The following is a 13,729-nucleotide window of genomic DNA, read 5'->3' as shown; positions in this document are numbered from 1 at the left end:
TGTTCCTCCCATAAAACATTAAGGTCATTTTCACAACCTGGTTCTATGCCCTCTCTTCTCCACTGGTGGACCCAACTTGTCACAATTGACTTCTTTCACTTTTCTATACCTCTTCTTCTCCATTATTCCTTTGGTTCTCTCTGAGATGTCAGAAATTCTAATTGAAAGTCCTTGGACAAATCAATTATAAATGTATTTTAATTTTTCCCAACTCTAACTTGAAGGACATCTTTACCATAGAAGACAGGAAACTGAGGGATTGTGGGTTAGTAGAAAGCCTTAAACAAAATTCTGTCACCTCTTTGTGTTTCAGTTTCCTAATTTGTCATATGGTCATGACATTACCCATTAACATATCATGCCCCAGAATGTGGTGAGGATCATAAACTAGTATATGCATAAGTTCCTGAAATCTACCCAGTCCTTTTTGGTATTCTCAATTAGTCTCTACTAAGCCTTAACTGCACGATCTTGGGCAAGTCACTCAAATCTCTCTTGGTTGTACCTTAAGGCAGTTCTGAGGCTGATACAAAGCAATAGGGGCAACAGAACATGTTTTTTAAACTGTGAAGAGTTTTAGGGAGGCAAAGGATGTTTATTACTCATTGTTGCTTTCTATTAGTGCTGTTTGTGGATGGGCAGTGTTACCATTCTCCCCACACTGCTTGTACCGCAGCTTTGTTGGGAAGATGAAATCCCAAGGGAATTTTGAAAGGGGAATTGGGAAGGAAAATTAGTTCTTAGTGGGCTTCATGCAAAGATTCCTTGTAGCTCCCCAACTTTGACCCTCTAGCCCAGAACTTCCATTCTTAAGGGGATTTGAAGTGTCCAAAGGACTGTTCTCTCAACAATCATTTGAAATAGATAGTGGGAGTATTATTATTCCTATTTGAAGGATGAGAAAACTGAAACTATCAGAGATTGGGGCAGCTAGATGGCACAGGTGGATAGAACACTGAGCCTGAAATCAGGAGAACCTGAGTTCAAATCCACTTCAGACACTTAATCCTTATTTGCTATGTGACCCTAGCAAAGTCATTTAACCTCAGTTGCCTTGCAAAAAGAAAAAAAAAAAAAAAGAGAGACTATGAAAAATCAATGGATTTCCTCATGTACATACAGCAAGGAAGTATCCAAGGAAGTGTCTATACTTTTCTATGATTTCAATACCACCAGGCCGGGTTGGAATATTTACTACAGAGTGATAGATAGAATCCCTTTGTATCTCTGAGAACACGAGAGGCTCTTGACTGTGACAGAAAAAATGGAGAAGTTCAAAAGATGTATCTGCACGTGTCTTGTTCTCCTTTCACAATTTAATTTTTGTTAGCACATTTTAAAAAATCATTTATTTCTGAATACTTCTTATTCAGTGAGTCATTCCTTGCAATAATGATATTAAAAATAAGGGGAGAAAGTGCAGCAAAAGTAAACCACACATCAATTGTTTCTGGTAGTTTATGTGATGTTTTACACCCCAAAAACCTTATCTCCACAAATGGAGAGTGTTGGTGCTTTGTTTTTTTAACTCTTCTATGGGGCCAAAGATGATAACTCTAAGTTTGGGTACTTAGTGTGTAGTTTCTTAAGCAACTTTAGATTAAAGTTGACTGAGGTCAATGTGTATGGCCAGCACAGCCAAGTGCTCCCAGTTACAACTAAGCATTGTTCTGAGATCCCAGAGACAGAAAATGAAAATATCTCTACCCAGAAGGTCTTTGTAGTCCAGTGGAATATAGTATTATGGAAGGAAACGCCACAGAGCCAGAGAAGTAAAATTTAAAATCTATTTACAAAATCAATTCAAAGTAATTACAGAGGATGGGGAGAAACACTAATTACTGGGAGAATCAGGAAGGACTTCTTGTAAAAAGCAGCATAGCAGAAAAGAAATATAAAACGGTACAGGAAACACTGAAGCTTCTTGAGGAGGTAAGGGTTGTGGTCAGACATAAGCTTGAGGATTATCAGTTTCATAACTGTGGAGAATGGATGGAGTAGATGAGAGCCTGGAAGAGACAAAGGGCTAACCAGAACGCTATTTAAGAGTCTAAATGAGAGATGATGAAAGCCTTGCCTACAGAAGTAGTCATTTAAGAGGAGAAAGGGGGACAGTGCAGGCGGCATTGTGAAAGAAAAAAGAAAAAGTCTTAGAAAGTGATTGGGAATAGTGAGTGAAGAATTGAGGAGGACTCCGCTTCAAATCTATGAATCTCAAAGGATGATGGGGCTCTAACGGAAAGAGAAAACTGAAAGGGAAGTGAGTTTAAAGGAAAGAAATGAGCTCTGCTTGGAATAGATTGGGTCTGAGTGTTAACAAGACTTCCAGATGAAGAGATGTACGAAACAACTGGTGATATGGAAGTGGGATTGAGGAAGGAGATCAGGCAATTTAAAAGATAAAGAAAGTAAAGTAAATATATTTCAAGGATGAGGATGATGGCATACTTTGTCTAGGTTCACCTAGATCTCTGGTAAGTATGAAAGGCAAGATTTGTACCTCAGTTTCCCTGACTCTTAAGTTCAGCCTTCTATCCACTATACTACACTGTTTCTGCTGGGGAAGGGGGAAAGAAAGAGCACAAAATCCATCCACAAAATCTGGTCTGACTTTTCCTGTGAGTAGAATCCCTATTTCTAATTGAAACTCAAGAGATAAGGAAAATGCCTTTTTTTTCCTTCTTATTGCTAAAGGAGAATTCTAGGCCTGTCTGGTTTTCTCCCCCCTCTTCCTTCTCAGATCAAGAGAATGTAGTAGACCTCTTTTCCTTCTCTTTTCCCTCCTTCTCCCAGGACTTGGGTAACACTACTGTTTTTTTCCAGGAGAGGTTTGACTTAGATGTTTTTGTGGGTTTAATTCTCTGTCTTTTGGGGGACATTTTCTTTGTGGCTTCTGTCTACATTGGGTCCCTATTCCTTTAGATCTTTTTATATTCCATGTTTATCTCAACTGAAGCATCAGGACACTGAGAATGAGTGAGGGAGAAAGATGACTCGCAGGAGAGAGTAGAAGCCCTGGTCATAGAGAGGAGACATGGGCAAATCCATATCAAGACAAGGCTGTCTTCTGGAAACCCACCCACTGGCCAAAAAGGAGTGGCTTCCAAACTTATCACATAGTGTCTCTCCCAATTTCTTTTGTGTGGAAAAATGGCTCTGATCTTCACATACTATAATTTTTTATTATGAACATTAATATATTAACAAATAAGAACATTTTAATATACAAAACAAGAAAGAGGAGGCTATATATATCTATGAACTTCTATTGAATATAGTTTTTCTTTTAAAGGCATATATTAAATTTGTCACAATAATAAGAAAATTCCCATTTTTTTGGTGTACTCTTCTGGAATTCTTTCCATTCTTTTGTGTTCTTCCCTCCCCCTCCCACTAATTTTCTCTTGATGTGCTTCCTTTCCCTTCTCTTCTTTTCCTGACTCTTCTCTTCCCTTCTTTTTTACCTTTAGTATCACTATTCAACACCTTTTATCAGTTGCCCCAAAGAAGTCCCCCTACATGACAAACTGGATAGAACAAAACAAAACAAAATTTCCCAGAGTTGAACATTTGATACTTCTAATCTATCACTTAAGTGCCCAAAGAGGAAAAACATACTTAACTCCCAGTTTTCTGACAGAATAATTTGTCATTGCAGTGATCACCATTCTCAAGTCATTCAAACTTATTTTCATCTACACTACTTCAGTCATTGCATCAGGTGTTTTTTCCCTTTAGGATCTACTGTCTTCATTCTGAAATAGAAACATCATTACAATAGCAGGTGTTTGGCAAATCCAAGGAAATCATCCACTTGGATCAACATTCTATAGTTGACCAAATGTACTCAGAAAACTGGAAAAACAGTCAGACAAAAATCAAGCTTAAGTCAACATCTCATACAATGATACCACAGGAACTTCCGTATGTCATGGCAGGAGCTGGAAACGGAAAAATGGACTCAGGAAATGTAAGGCTGGTGACAAGGCTAGCTTCTCTTCCCCAATAAAACTTCATCATGAAACAAAGATGAGAGTGGAGAGAGAGAGGGGAATTGTGTTTGTAGTAAGATGACAAGGGTTCTGAGGGGGAAGTGATGAATTTGAGATCACAAAAGATGCAGATGAAGCAAATGGAAAACTAAACCAGAAAGTTATGTTGATCATTGATTTGAAGGAGCATTTGACATAATCTTCATACTATTTTGATAGGATAATTGCTTAGATCTTAGGAGTACAGGTTAAAAGCTAGATTCATCCTTAGTTGTCTAGTTCAACATCATAATTTTAGAACTATAAAAAATGTAGCTCAGAGAATTGACTTGTCCAAAGTCATAACAATAGTCAGAAGCAGATCCTTTATCTGTTGGTCTAGACCTGGATTGGAACGTTATGTCTCAAATTTCAGGATAGTTGGAGATGCCTGTAATATCTATATTATATTATAATATTATATATTATAACATTATATTCTATTATAACATATTATATTATATATTATAACTTAATATAGAAACATTACTTTCACCCCCATCTCCATCTTCCCTCCACATATTGTTTTATCTTCTTTAATATGAAATTCATTTCCATTGGACGAAAAAGCATGAACAAGTTGTGTACTAACAAGTGTTTCACAATTCTAACCTGCACTCCTCCTCAGAGGGTCTCATGGGGTTGTGCCCCAGAATTCTGTCAAATCCTGCTTGAACTCCGAAGGTCAAAGGCTGAATCCTTTTCCACTTTCTGGTTGTCAAAATTTGGACATGGCATTTAACAAAAGCTGGTATGAGGTTACAGATCTCACAGCTAATAATTTTCAAAAATGGAACTTATACCCAGATCTTCCTGACTTCAAGCCTAGAAGTCTATCTACTCCTAGAAGCAGTCTCATAAATAAGCAAGATATAAGAATACAAGCCTGCCTGTTTCATAGAGTTCTTGTGAAGCTGATTTAAAATAATTAGTATCAAAATCTTTTGGGTCTTTAAAGTGTTATACAAATGTAAGTAGTTAAAATCATCACATAAGAAAAAAATGTAGGGATAGACTAAGACCAGTGGTCTTTTATAGGTACCATTTGTGCAAAAATTATCCTGAGTGCCTTTAAAGAACCATGGAGGTGTCCTTGGTATGGACCATTCTCCACATAAGCATGAATATACACATGTATCTGTGTATATATGTATATGTGTATAAATGGACATGCTCTTATATAAAGTGAGTATGAAGTTAACAGATGTGGAAACAATATATCAGATTTTTTTTCTGACTACCAGTGTGATCTTGGATAAGTTACTTCCTTCTGGGCCACAGTTCTTTCTCTAGATTCTGAGAGTATTGGACTAGACCATTAAAGACCCTTCTAGTTCTAAATCTGTAATGCTAAGAACTCAGCAGTTATGATATCAAAGCAGTTTGAAGGCCATGTTGAATATTCCTTCTTAGGGTCAATGGTAGTCGACGGAACTCTCCTTCCAGTTTAGTTTTGCATATGTGTCATCTTTTTGTTACTAATTCAAGTTCACCACTTCCCCCTTAGCACACATACCACTTTACCACATACTCATTTTTCCTCTCTCGATCCTCCCTCCCCTTTCCCTCATGATGAAACTGGGGAACAGAAGTTTATTCCCTGGCAGCAGCTTTATATTTCCTGGGCTAAGTTTTGATTTCTTTCTCCAAAAATGACATCAGATTGCCACTGGAATTACCACTCCTGTTCCTTCTTACTCTCTGGGTTTGCCCAGAAACTACTATAAAAAGAGACCCAGAGTCTCTCAGCTTGTACTCTGCTCTTTCAGCTCCCCTGTTCTCTGGGGATCATGAAGGTCTCTGTGGCTGCCCTCTCCATCCTCATCGTGGCCTTCAGCTGTCTGGCATCCTCTGCACCAAGTAAGTGAGCTTCCTCCTGCTCTGTGCCCAGGCTGAGGTCATGGGCTGGATAGATGCTTGCTCTAACCACAGGGATCATCCTAACTAGAGAAGGAGGAGACTTGAAAAGGAAGGGTAAGATCAAGTAGGATTGATATGCCTTGGACTTGAAGGTATTAACATGCCCTTGAAAGTATTTGTTTGTTAAATCTTAGATAGAAATAGGATGGGGGGGGAGCAAAAAGGGCAGTAGGTTGAGTTCTGAGTCTGGCTGAGTTCTCCTTCTGATTCTGCCTCTAATTACTCATATGATTTCTAACAAGTGGCTTTCTTGCCAAAGGCAGGAGTTGTTTGAATAGATCCATGAGATTCTCTCTAGTTCCCACACTACTTAATTTTTTTTTTCCAAAATAGACACAGTGAGCACGGGAATAGCTCTTCTGATTCTCCTTCAGGTACAGTGAGAATCACACCTGGTACTGGTGGGGAGCAGGATAAGGGAGACATGAGAGTCTGCATTCCCTGTGGGCCTAGTACAGAGAGGGTCTCTGGGAAGGAGTCTGCAGCTAATGAAGGGAAGGTGTGAACATGTGATCTCACTAATCTCCTGCCTCCCTTCTCCTCTTTCCAGTGAGCTTAAATACTCCCACCTCCTGCTGCTTCTCCTATGTCATCCAACAGATCCAAAGAAAAATTGTGACAGACTATTATGAGACGAGCAGCCTGTGTTCCCAGCCAGCTGTGGTGTGAGTATCTATCTACTGAAATCCCAAGGGGATACAGGGAGAGGGTGGCAAGAAGAAATGGGACCATTGGGCTCCTTGGTCAAAGAGATGAATCAGGTGACCCAGGAGAAACCTGGTGACAAGGAAAAGAAGTTCCCCAGGTTGTCTCTGACCAAGGTTAGGCTATCTATGGAGCTAATTCTCCAAAGGGAAGTATCAACTGATGCTACAGGAATTTTATTTCAACGAGGGGCTTCCCTTGGACAAGCCTCTAGAGAGAATGGGATTGACTCGGAAGGGTCTGAGAGATATTGCTAGAGATGAGGATTGTCCCTTCTGTCCCTGCAAAGATGTGCAGGAAGCGGTCAGTGCTGGACATGGAGGGAACAGAAAGAAACCCCTCTTCTTCCACGATCTCTAATGTCTCCTTCTCTTTCTCTCCAGGTTCCTGACCAAAAGGGGCCGGCAGGTGTGCGCCAATCCCACAGATGCCTGGGTGCAGAGCTACGTGAAGACCTGGAGCTGAACTGAGGGGCTCAGAGGCCTGAAACAAGGGATCTTTGTGGGAAATGGACCGAGCTGAGGAATTCCCCAGTCAGATGCATTCTCCCCAAAGTCCAGTATTTTTGAGATGCTCTCCCTCATTATAATTCATTCTTCTCCATGAGACTTAATTTATACTATTTGATGGCATTTTTGCCACCAAGCATTTTATTATTAATATATTGTTAGTACTATTATTCCATTTCTGGAACATACTGTCCCCCATGGGGACCTCTCTTGGCAGCTTAGCTGCTATTAATTAGAAATCTTAGGTCATTTGCTTGATTCCATGAACATCTGTTGGACAAAAATTTGAGAATAAAACGTTCTAAAGCTTTATTTTTTGCTGTGGATTCAATGTTCTTTGGGGATAAGGGATTCAGGAAAAGGGGTTCTATTCTTATCATGTAAGATTGGCGTAGCATTATTGGACAACCAAAGTTCTGCACTAGTTCTGTTGAACTAATGAATTGATGTTGAATGTACTGTCGTGTAGTTTGAGTCAGCAGGTTGACTCCCCAAATCCCAGACTGATCCGTTGGAAGCATGCTTCCAGGAATAGAGAGGCAATATGCCCATTGTCTGATCTGATAAGACCACCCAGGGAGTCTTATGATCTCTTTTGGTACCCACAGTTTCGGAAGAATATTGGTTAGCTAGACATTGTCCAGAGGAAGGCAACCAAGGACATCAAGTGCCTAGAATCAGAAGAGAATGATTTGAAGAAACTAGGAATACTCAGAGAGGAAAAGAGAAGAGCCATGATTTCTGCTTTCAAATATGGGAAGTTTTTAAGTATTAGAAAAGTTGAGATGAGTGCTCTCTAGGGATCAAGGGTAGAAACAAAGTTGAGGGGTAGGATTTGGTAGCATCTAAATTGGGTCTTACATTAGGAAAAACTTCCTAAGACCGATAGCTACCCATAGTGAAACGGACTCTGCTAAGCTCTGGTGAAATCTCTTTCCCATGCAAGTCTTTAAACAGAAGCTAGATGACCATACACAAAGAATGTAATTGTGGGGATTTTTTTCAGTTGCTTTTCTGAGTAGATGACTATGTCTTATTATTGTTGCTCAGTCGTTTCAGTTATATCTAACTCTTTGTGAACCCCTTTGGTGTTTTCATGGCAGAGGTACTGGAGTAGTTTGCCATTTTCTTCTCCAGCTCATGGGATAGATGAGGAGGCTGAGGAAAACAAGAATAGGTGACTTGCCCAAGGTCACACAACTAGAATGTCTGAGGTCAAATTTGAACTTAGGAAGATGAATTTGCCTGATCTCACATCCAACATTCCTTGCACTATTCCATATATTTATGTTTCTGAAATGCATCTAGTTTTCCTTGGCATTTCCAAGGGCTTTTGTTAGATATTAACTGTGTGATCTTGGGACTTTCTCTCCTGGATATCCCTTAAGACTTCTCTGAGTCTGTCATGAGATAACAGGGGCAGCAGAACATGCTTTAAGACTGATAAAATGCTTTATTGAGCCAAAGGTTGTATATTATTCTTTGCTGTTTTTTATTAGAGGTGGTGATAGGTGGACAGTGTTACCATTCTCCCTGCACTGTCTGCAATACAAGGTTGCAGAGAGATTAAATCTCAAGGGAAATTTGAAAGGAATTGGAAGAGAAAATGAGAACATAGTAAACTTCCTGCCCTCTAATATTATTTCAGCTTCAAAATCTTGATCCTACAGTCCAGAACTTTCTTTCTAAGGGACATTCAAGGTCTCCAGAAAACTGAATCCTTTCTCAACAACCTATGTGAAATAGGGAGAAGGAATATATTTATTCCCATTTAAAAGAAGAGGAAACAGAGGCTCTGAAATATTCATTGATTTTTTCACGATCATACAGCTAGGAAATATTCAAGACTGAGTTCCAACACTGCTCTACCCTTTAAATAGTAGCATAATTTCTACTCTACCAGGCTAGTTTGGAATGGTCCCATAGGGAATAAGAAGGAATCAATCTTGTTCTATTCCTAAAAATTGAGGGAGTCTCAAAATGGCCTCAGGAGAAAAACCAAGTGAGGGAAGTCCCAAAAGTTGTCTGTACTTTTCTTGATCTCCTTTTATAATTCTTTTTTTTTCTGTCAATGGATATTTACACTATGAATTTCTAAATGTCTCTCACACTCATAGTTCGAAACAAAGTTTTAATATGAAGGGGAAAAAAGTTCAGCATAATTTTGGGAATGTAAAGGATTAGAAAAGTGAAGGGTCAGTGTCTATAGGCTGAACATGATTGGCTCACATGGCAGGGTCACCTTGAAGGCTAAATAGTATCTGGGACAGGATTTTGGCCTCAACCTCCTGGTCTCTAGAATTAAAAGTTCAGTTTTCTAGTCATTTCACCAAACCATTTCTGCTCAAAGGACAGGGTACTCACAAAATCTGAACTCAATTGCATGTCAGTGAGAGCCTTATTTCTTCTAAAATTCAAAGAAAAAGAAATCCTCTTTCTATCTGTAGACAAGGGGGAATTCTAAAGCTCAGAATGGATTCCTCTTCTCTCTTTTTGCTTGGTTCAGGAGTGTGTAGTGAGACACTCTTCTCCTCTCTCTTTCTTTCATCTCTCAAAGTTCCAGTGTTCAAATGAATATCTAAAAAAGATGTTTCTATTAGTTTACTGTCGCACTGAACTTGTGATTCTCTGTCTTTTGCGGACTTACTCCTGTAGCATTCCCGTATTGGATCTCTATATTCCCTTGGATCTCTCTGTGTCCCTCAGTTTAGGTAGTTTAGATAGTAGGTTACTGAGGAAGAAAGAGGGGAAGTTACTCATGATTCTCAGCACAGGGACGAAGAGGAAACCCTGAGCCCAGAGAATAGCCACAGTCCAAACCTAACAAGCCAAGACTGGGTTCTGTAAATCCAACCATTTACCAGAAGAAAGTGATATGCAGACTTTTGTCAGAGTGTCTCTCAAATTTACTTGAATCTCAAATGTAAATTAATTAATTTTTATTCTTAATATTAAAATATCAACAAATGTAAATATTTCAACATAGGAAGAACAGAAAAGAGGAGGGTGTATGAATCTGTGATCTTCTCAATATACTTTGGTGTTTTTAGGAATACGTTGAGTTTATCACAATAGTAAATCATCTCCCTTTCTGGTTTGTCTCTCCTTTTAGATTTCTTTTTCTCCTCTCAATTTTCATTATTGCTCATTCCTTTCTCTTAGTTTTGCATTGTTGTCTGTTGCTTCAAAGGAGTCTTTCTACATAAGAAACTGTTTAATCAAAGAAAAGTGATGATCATAGGTTAAAAGGTCTGTCTCATGTGGTATTTCTTGTCTATCACCTCAGCAAAAGGGGGAAATAGATTTCATCTTCAGCCTTCTGCTGGAATGATTGCTTATTACGGGGAGAGAGGCATTTGAATTTGTTCTCATTGAAAATATTTCAGTCATTTGCAAGTTCTTCTCCAGATTCTGGATCCTTCATTCAGAAATAGAAGCAAGTGAAGATGGATGCAGGGTGTTTAGCAAACCCAAAGAAATCAGGCAGTTGGGTCTGGAAAACAGTAAGAGAGAAATTGAGTTTAGACCAATATGTTCCGTCATACACTACAAGAAACGGCACGTGTCATGGTGGAAGTTGGAAATGGAAAAAGGAGCCCAGGAAATGTAAGGCTGTGCAAGGCTGAGGTTTGGCTCCTCATGGAGTTTCCTCATGGGAGATAGAGTGGAGTGGAAAGAGAGAGGAGAATTGCGTGTGTGGTGGTGGGACAAGGGGGAAGTAACAAACTAGAGATGGCAGCAGAGAGTGATGAAGCAAGTGCCAAACCAGTTAGGAAGGAGTGTGAGGGTGGCTTTTGATTTGAATGAGTAAGCAGCATGATCTTCATACATCTTGGATATCACAGCTGCCTGGGTCTTAGGAGTATAAAATTGGGCCTTGAAGGACCATTGTCTTGGGCAACATCCTCCTTTTGCAAGGAAAAAAAAACATTGGAACCCAGATAAAGTGGATTTATTCCTTTTGGTGATTCCAATAGTGAGAGGCAAGTCCAGATCTGCTGACTCCAATTCAGGATAGGAAAGTTTCATTTTAAACACATTTCAGGACAATGGAAGGAGCTGCCTGTCCCACCCGACCACTTCTGAACACATTAAAAAGTACCAGTATATTCACATCTCCATCTTCCACTCATACCTTGTGTTTTCTTCTTTAACATGAATTCTATTTTTAGTGGATAAAATGCATCTACTGATATCTATGATTGTTATGTACTTAAAACTGCCCCATAATTCTAGTCATTGTTTCATATGTACCCCCCTCCCCAGAAATTCACTTTCATATTGCCTCTTCTCCCATGGCAGTATACTGTTTAATTTTCTCAAACCCTGCCTGAAGTCAGAAGTCCTAAGGTTGAGTCCTGAATATTTCACTTCCTGGTTATTAAAGTTTTAAGAAGCCATCCAGCAAAAATGGATAATTATAGAGCAACTAGTCTACAAATAATATGATTAGAATGCTGTGAGGTGAAAGACCACACAGCTTCTAAGTCTAAGTCTCATGGGACTAGAACTCAGGTCTTCTTGACTTCAAACCTCTATCCACTCTAGGTCAGGTCTCCTAAATTGATGAGACATAAGACCAAATCTGCCTGCTTTTTAAGGTTATAATATGAGATAATTAGTGTCATAATCTTTTGTATGTGATACAAAATTTATATCTTTACATTACCAAAATGATAAAAATTAGAAGCATCACACAACAAAGCAGATAAAGGGTTGAAATCCTCATTTCATTGACGGGCTCGTGATTCCCATTTCTACAAGAATTGTCCTTGAGTGCTCTTGAAGGACTAATGTTCTCTGTCAGTACAAAGATGTGGAGTTAACAGATCTGGAAATATATCCAGGATCTGTTTCTAACTACTAGTGCGATCTTGGACAAGTCACTTCTCTCTGGAATAAGAGTTTTTGTTGTTATTATAATTAATTTTTGGTGGAACATAAGAGTGTTGAACAAGAATTATTCACGTACCTAAAACTACAATGGTAACATCTAGGCAGTTATGATACCAAAATAGCATGAAGATTAGACTAAATATTCTTTCATGTTCTGGGTCAACAAAACTCTCTCTCCTATTTGTTTTTGCATAGCTTTCATCTGTCTCTGCTGCTATCACAAGTTCACCACTTCCCCCTTAGCACCCTTGCCACCCACCACAGGCAGATATTTTCCCTCTTCATCCCCCCTCCTATTTCCCCCACAGTGAAGCTGTCTTGGGGTGAGAACCTCAGGCCTTGACAGCAGCCTTTCCTGGGCTCAGTTTTAGTTTCAATCTCCTACCATGATATCACTTCACTGGAATTTCCATTTCTGTTCTGTTCTTTCTTTCTGGGATCTCCCAGATGCCCCTATAAAAAGAGGGTCCAAGCATGAGACAGAAGCACAGATCTCCAGAATCTCTCAGCCTGTGCCCTGATCCACCAGCTCCTCTCTCCTCTCAGGATCATGAAGGTCTCTGTGGCTGCCCTCTCCATCCTCCTGGTCATGACCTTCAGCTCTCTGGCATCTTCTGCACCAAGTAAGTGAGCTTCCTCCTGACTCTGTGGCTGTGCCCAAACTGAGGTCATGGGCTGGATAGATCCTTGCTCTAACCACAGGGATCATCCTAACTTGAGAAGGAAAAGTCTCCTGGTACTGGAGGGAAGTGGAGTAAGGGAGACAAGAGAGTACCCAGTGTGCTCAATACAGGGAGTGTAGCTGGGATGGAATCAGCAGCTAAGGAAGGGAAGGTGTGAACATGTGATCTCACTAATCTCCTGCCTCCCTTTTTCTCTTTCCAGTGGGCTCTGACCCTCCCACCTCCTGCTGCTTCTCCTATGTCAGCCAACAGATCCAGAGAAAATTTGTAATAGACTATTATGAGACCAGCAGCCTGTGTTCCCAGCCAGCTGTGGTGTGAGTATCATCTACTGAAATGTCAAGGGGATACAGGGAGAGGGTGGAAAGAAGAAATGGGACCATTGGGCTACTTGGTCAAAGAAATGAATCAGGTGACCCAGATGAAACCTGGTGACAAGGAAAAGAAGTTCCCCAGGTTGTCTCTGACCAAGGTTGGACTGTCTACTACCCAAAGGGAAGGCATCAGCTGATGAAACAGGAATTTTATTTCAATAAGGGGCTTCCTGAGAGACTTCCCATTGGACAAGCCTCCCGAGAGAATGGGATTGAATTAGAAGGGTCTGAGACATATTGCTAGAGATGAGGATTGTCTATTCTGTCCCTATAGAGAAGTGCAGGAAGCGATCAGTGCTGGACCTGGAGGGAACAGAAAGAAACCCCTCTTCTTCCATGGTCTCTAATGTCTCCTTCCCTTTCTCTCCAGGTTCCTGACCAAAAGGGGCCGGCAGGTGTGCGCCAATCCCTCTGATGCCTGGGTGCAGAGCTACGTGGAAGAAATAGAGCTGAACTGAGGGGCTCAGAGGCCTGAAACAAGGGATCTTTGTGGGAAATAGACTGAACTGAGGATTTCCCCAGTCAGATGCATTCTCTCCATAGTTCAGCCTTCCAGAGTTAATATCTGCCCTATGATAATTCATTCTTCTCTATGAGACTTATTTAATTTA

The 13,729-nt window shown here is 40.1% G+C and overlaps 2 protein-coding genes across 2 annotated transcripts; both read left to right on the top strand.

The window, feature by feature from the left end:
• The first annotated feature begins 5,592 nt into the window (after positions 1-5,592).
• Positions 5,593-7,477, top strand: LOC141540007 (C-C motif chemokine 4-like). The gene is made up of 3 exons (XM_074263520.1): positions 5,593-5,891; positions 6,502-6,616; positions 7,040-7,477. The coding sequence occupies exons 1-3, from the start codon at positions 5,822-5,824 to the stop codon at positions 7,119-7,121; spliced, it is 267 nt and encodes an 88-aa protein (XP_074119621.1). The 5' UTR covers positions 5,593-5,821; the 3' UTR covers positions 7,122-7,477.
• A 4,958-nt stretch (positions 7,478-12,435) lies between these two features.
• On the top strand, positions 12,436-13,729 carry LOC141540006 (C-C motif chemokine 4-like). Its single transcript, XM_074263519.1, has 3 exons — positions 12,436-12,684; positions 12,947-13,061; positions 13,489-13,729. Exons 1-3 carry the CDS (start codon positions 12,612-12,614, stop codon positions 13,574-13,576), a joined length of 276 nt encoding a protein of 91 aa, XP_074119620.1. The 5' UTR covers positions 12,436-12,611; the 3' UTR covers positions 13,577-13,729.

Source organism: Sminthopsis crassicaudata, chromosome 4 (assembly GCF_048593235.1).
Source record: "Sminthopsis crassicaudata isolate SCR6 chromosome 4, ASM4859323v1, whole genome shotgun sequence".
In the NCBI taxonomy this organism is placed as follows: domain Eukaryota; kingdom Metazoa; phylum Chordata; class Mammalia; order Dasyuromorphia; family Dasyuridae; genus Sminthopsis; species Sminthopsis crassicaudata.
This window is presented reverse-complemented; position numbering and strand designations above follow the sequence as displayed.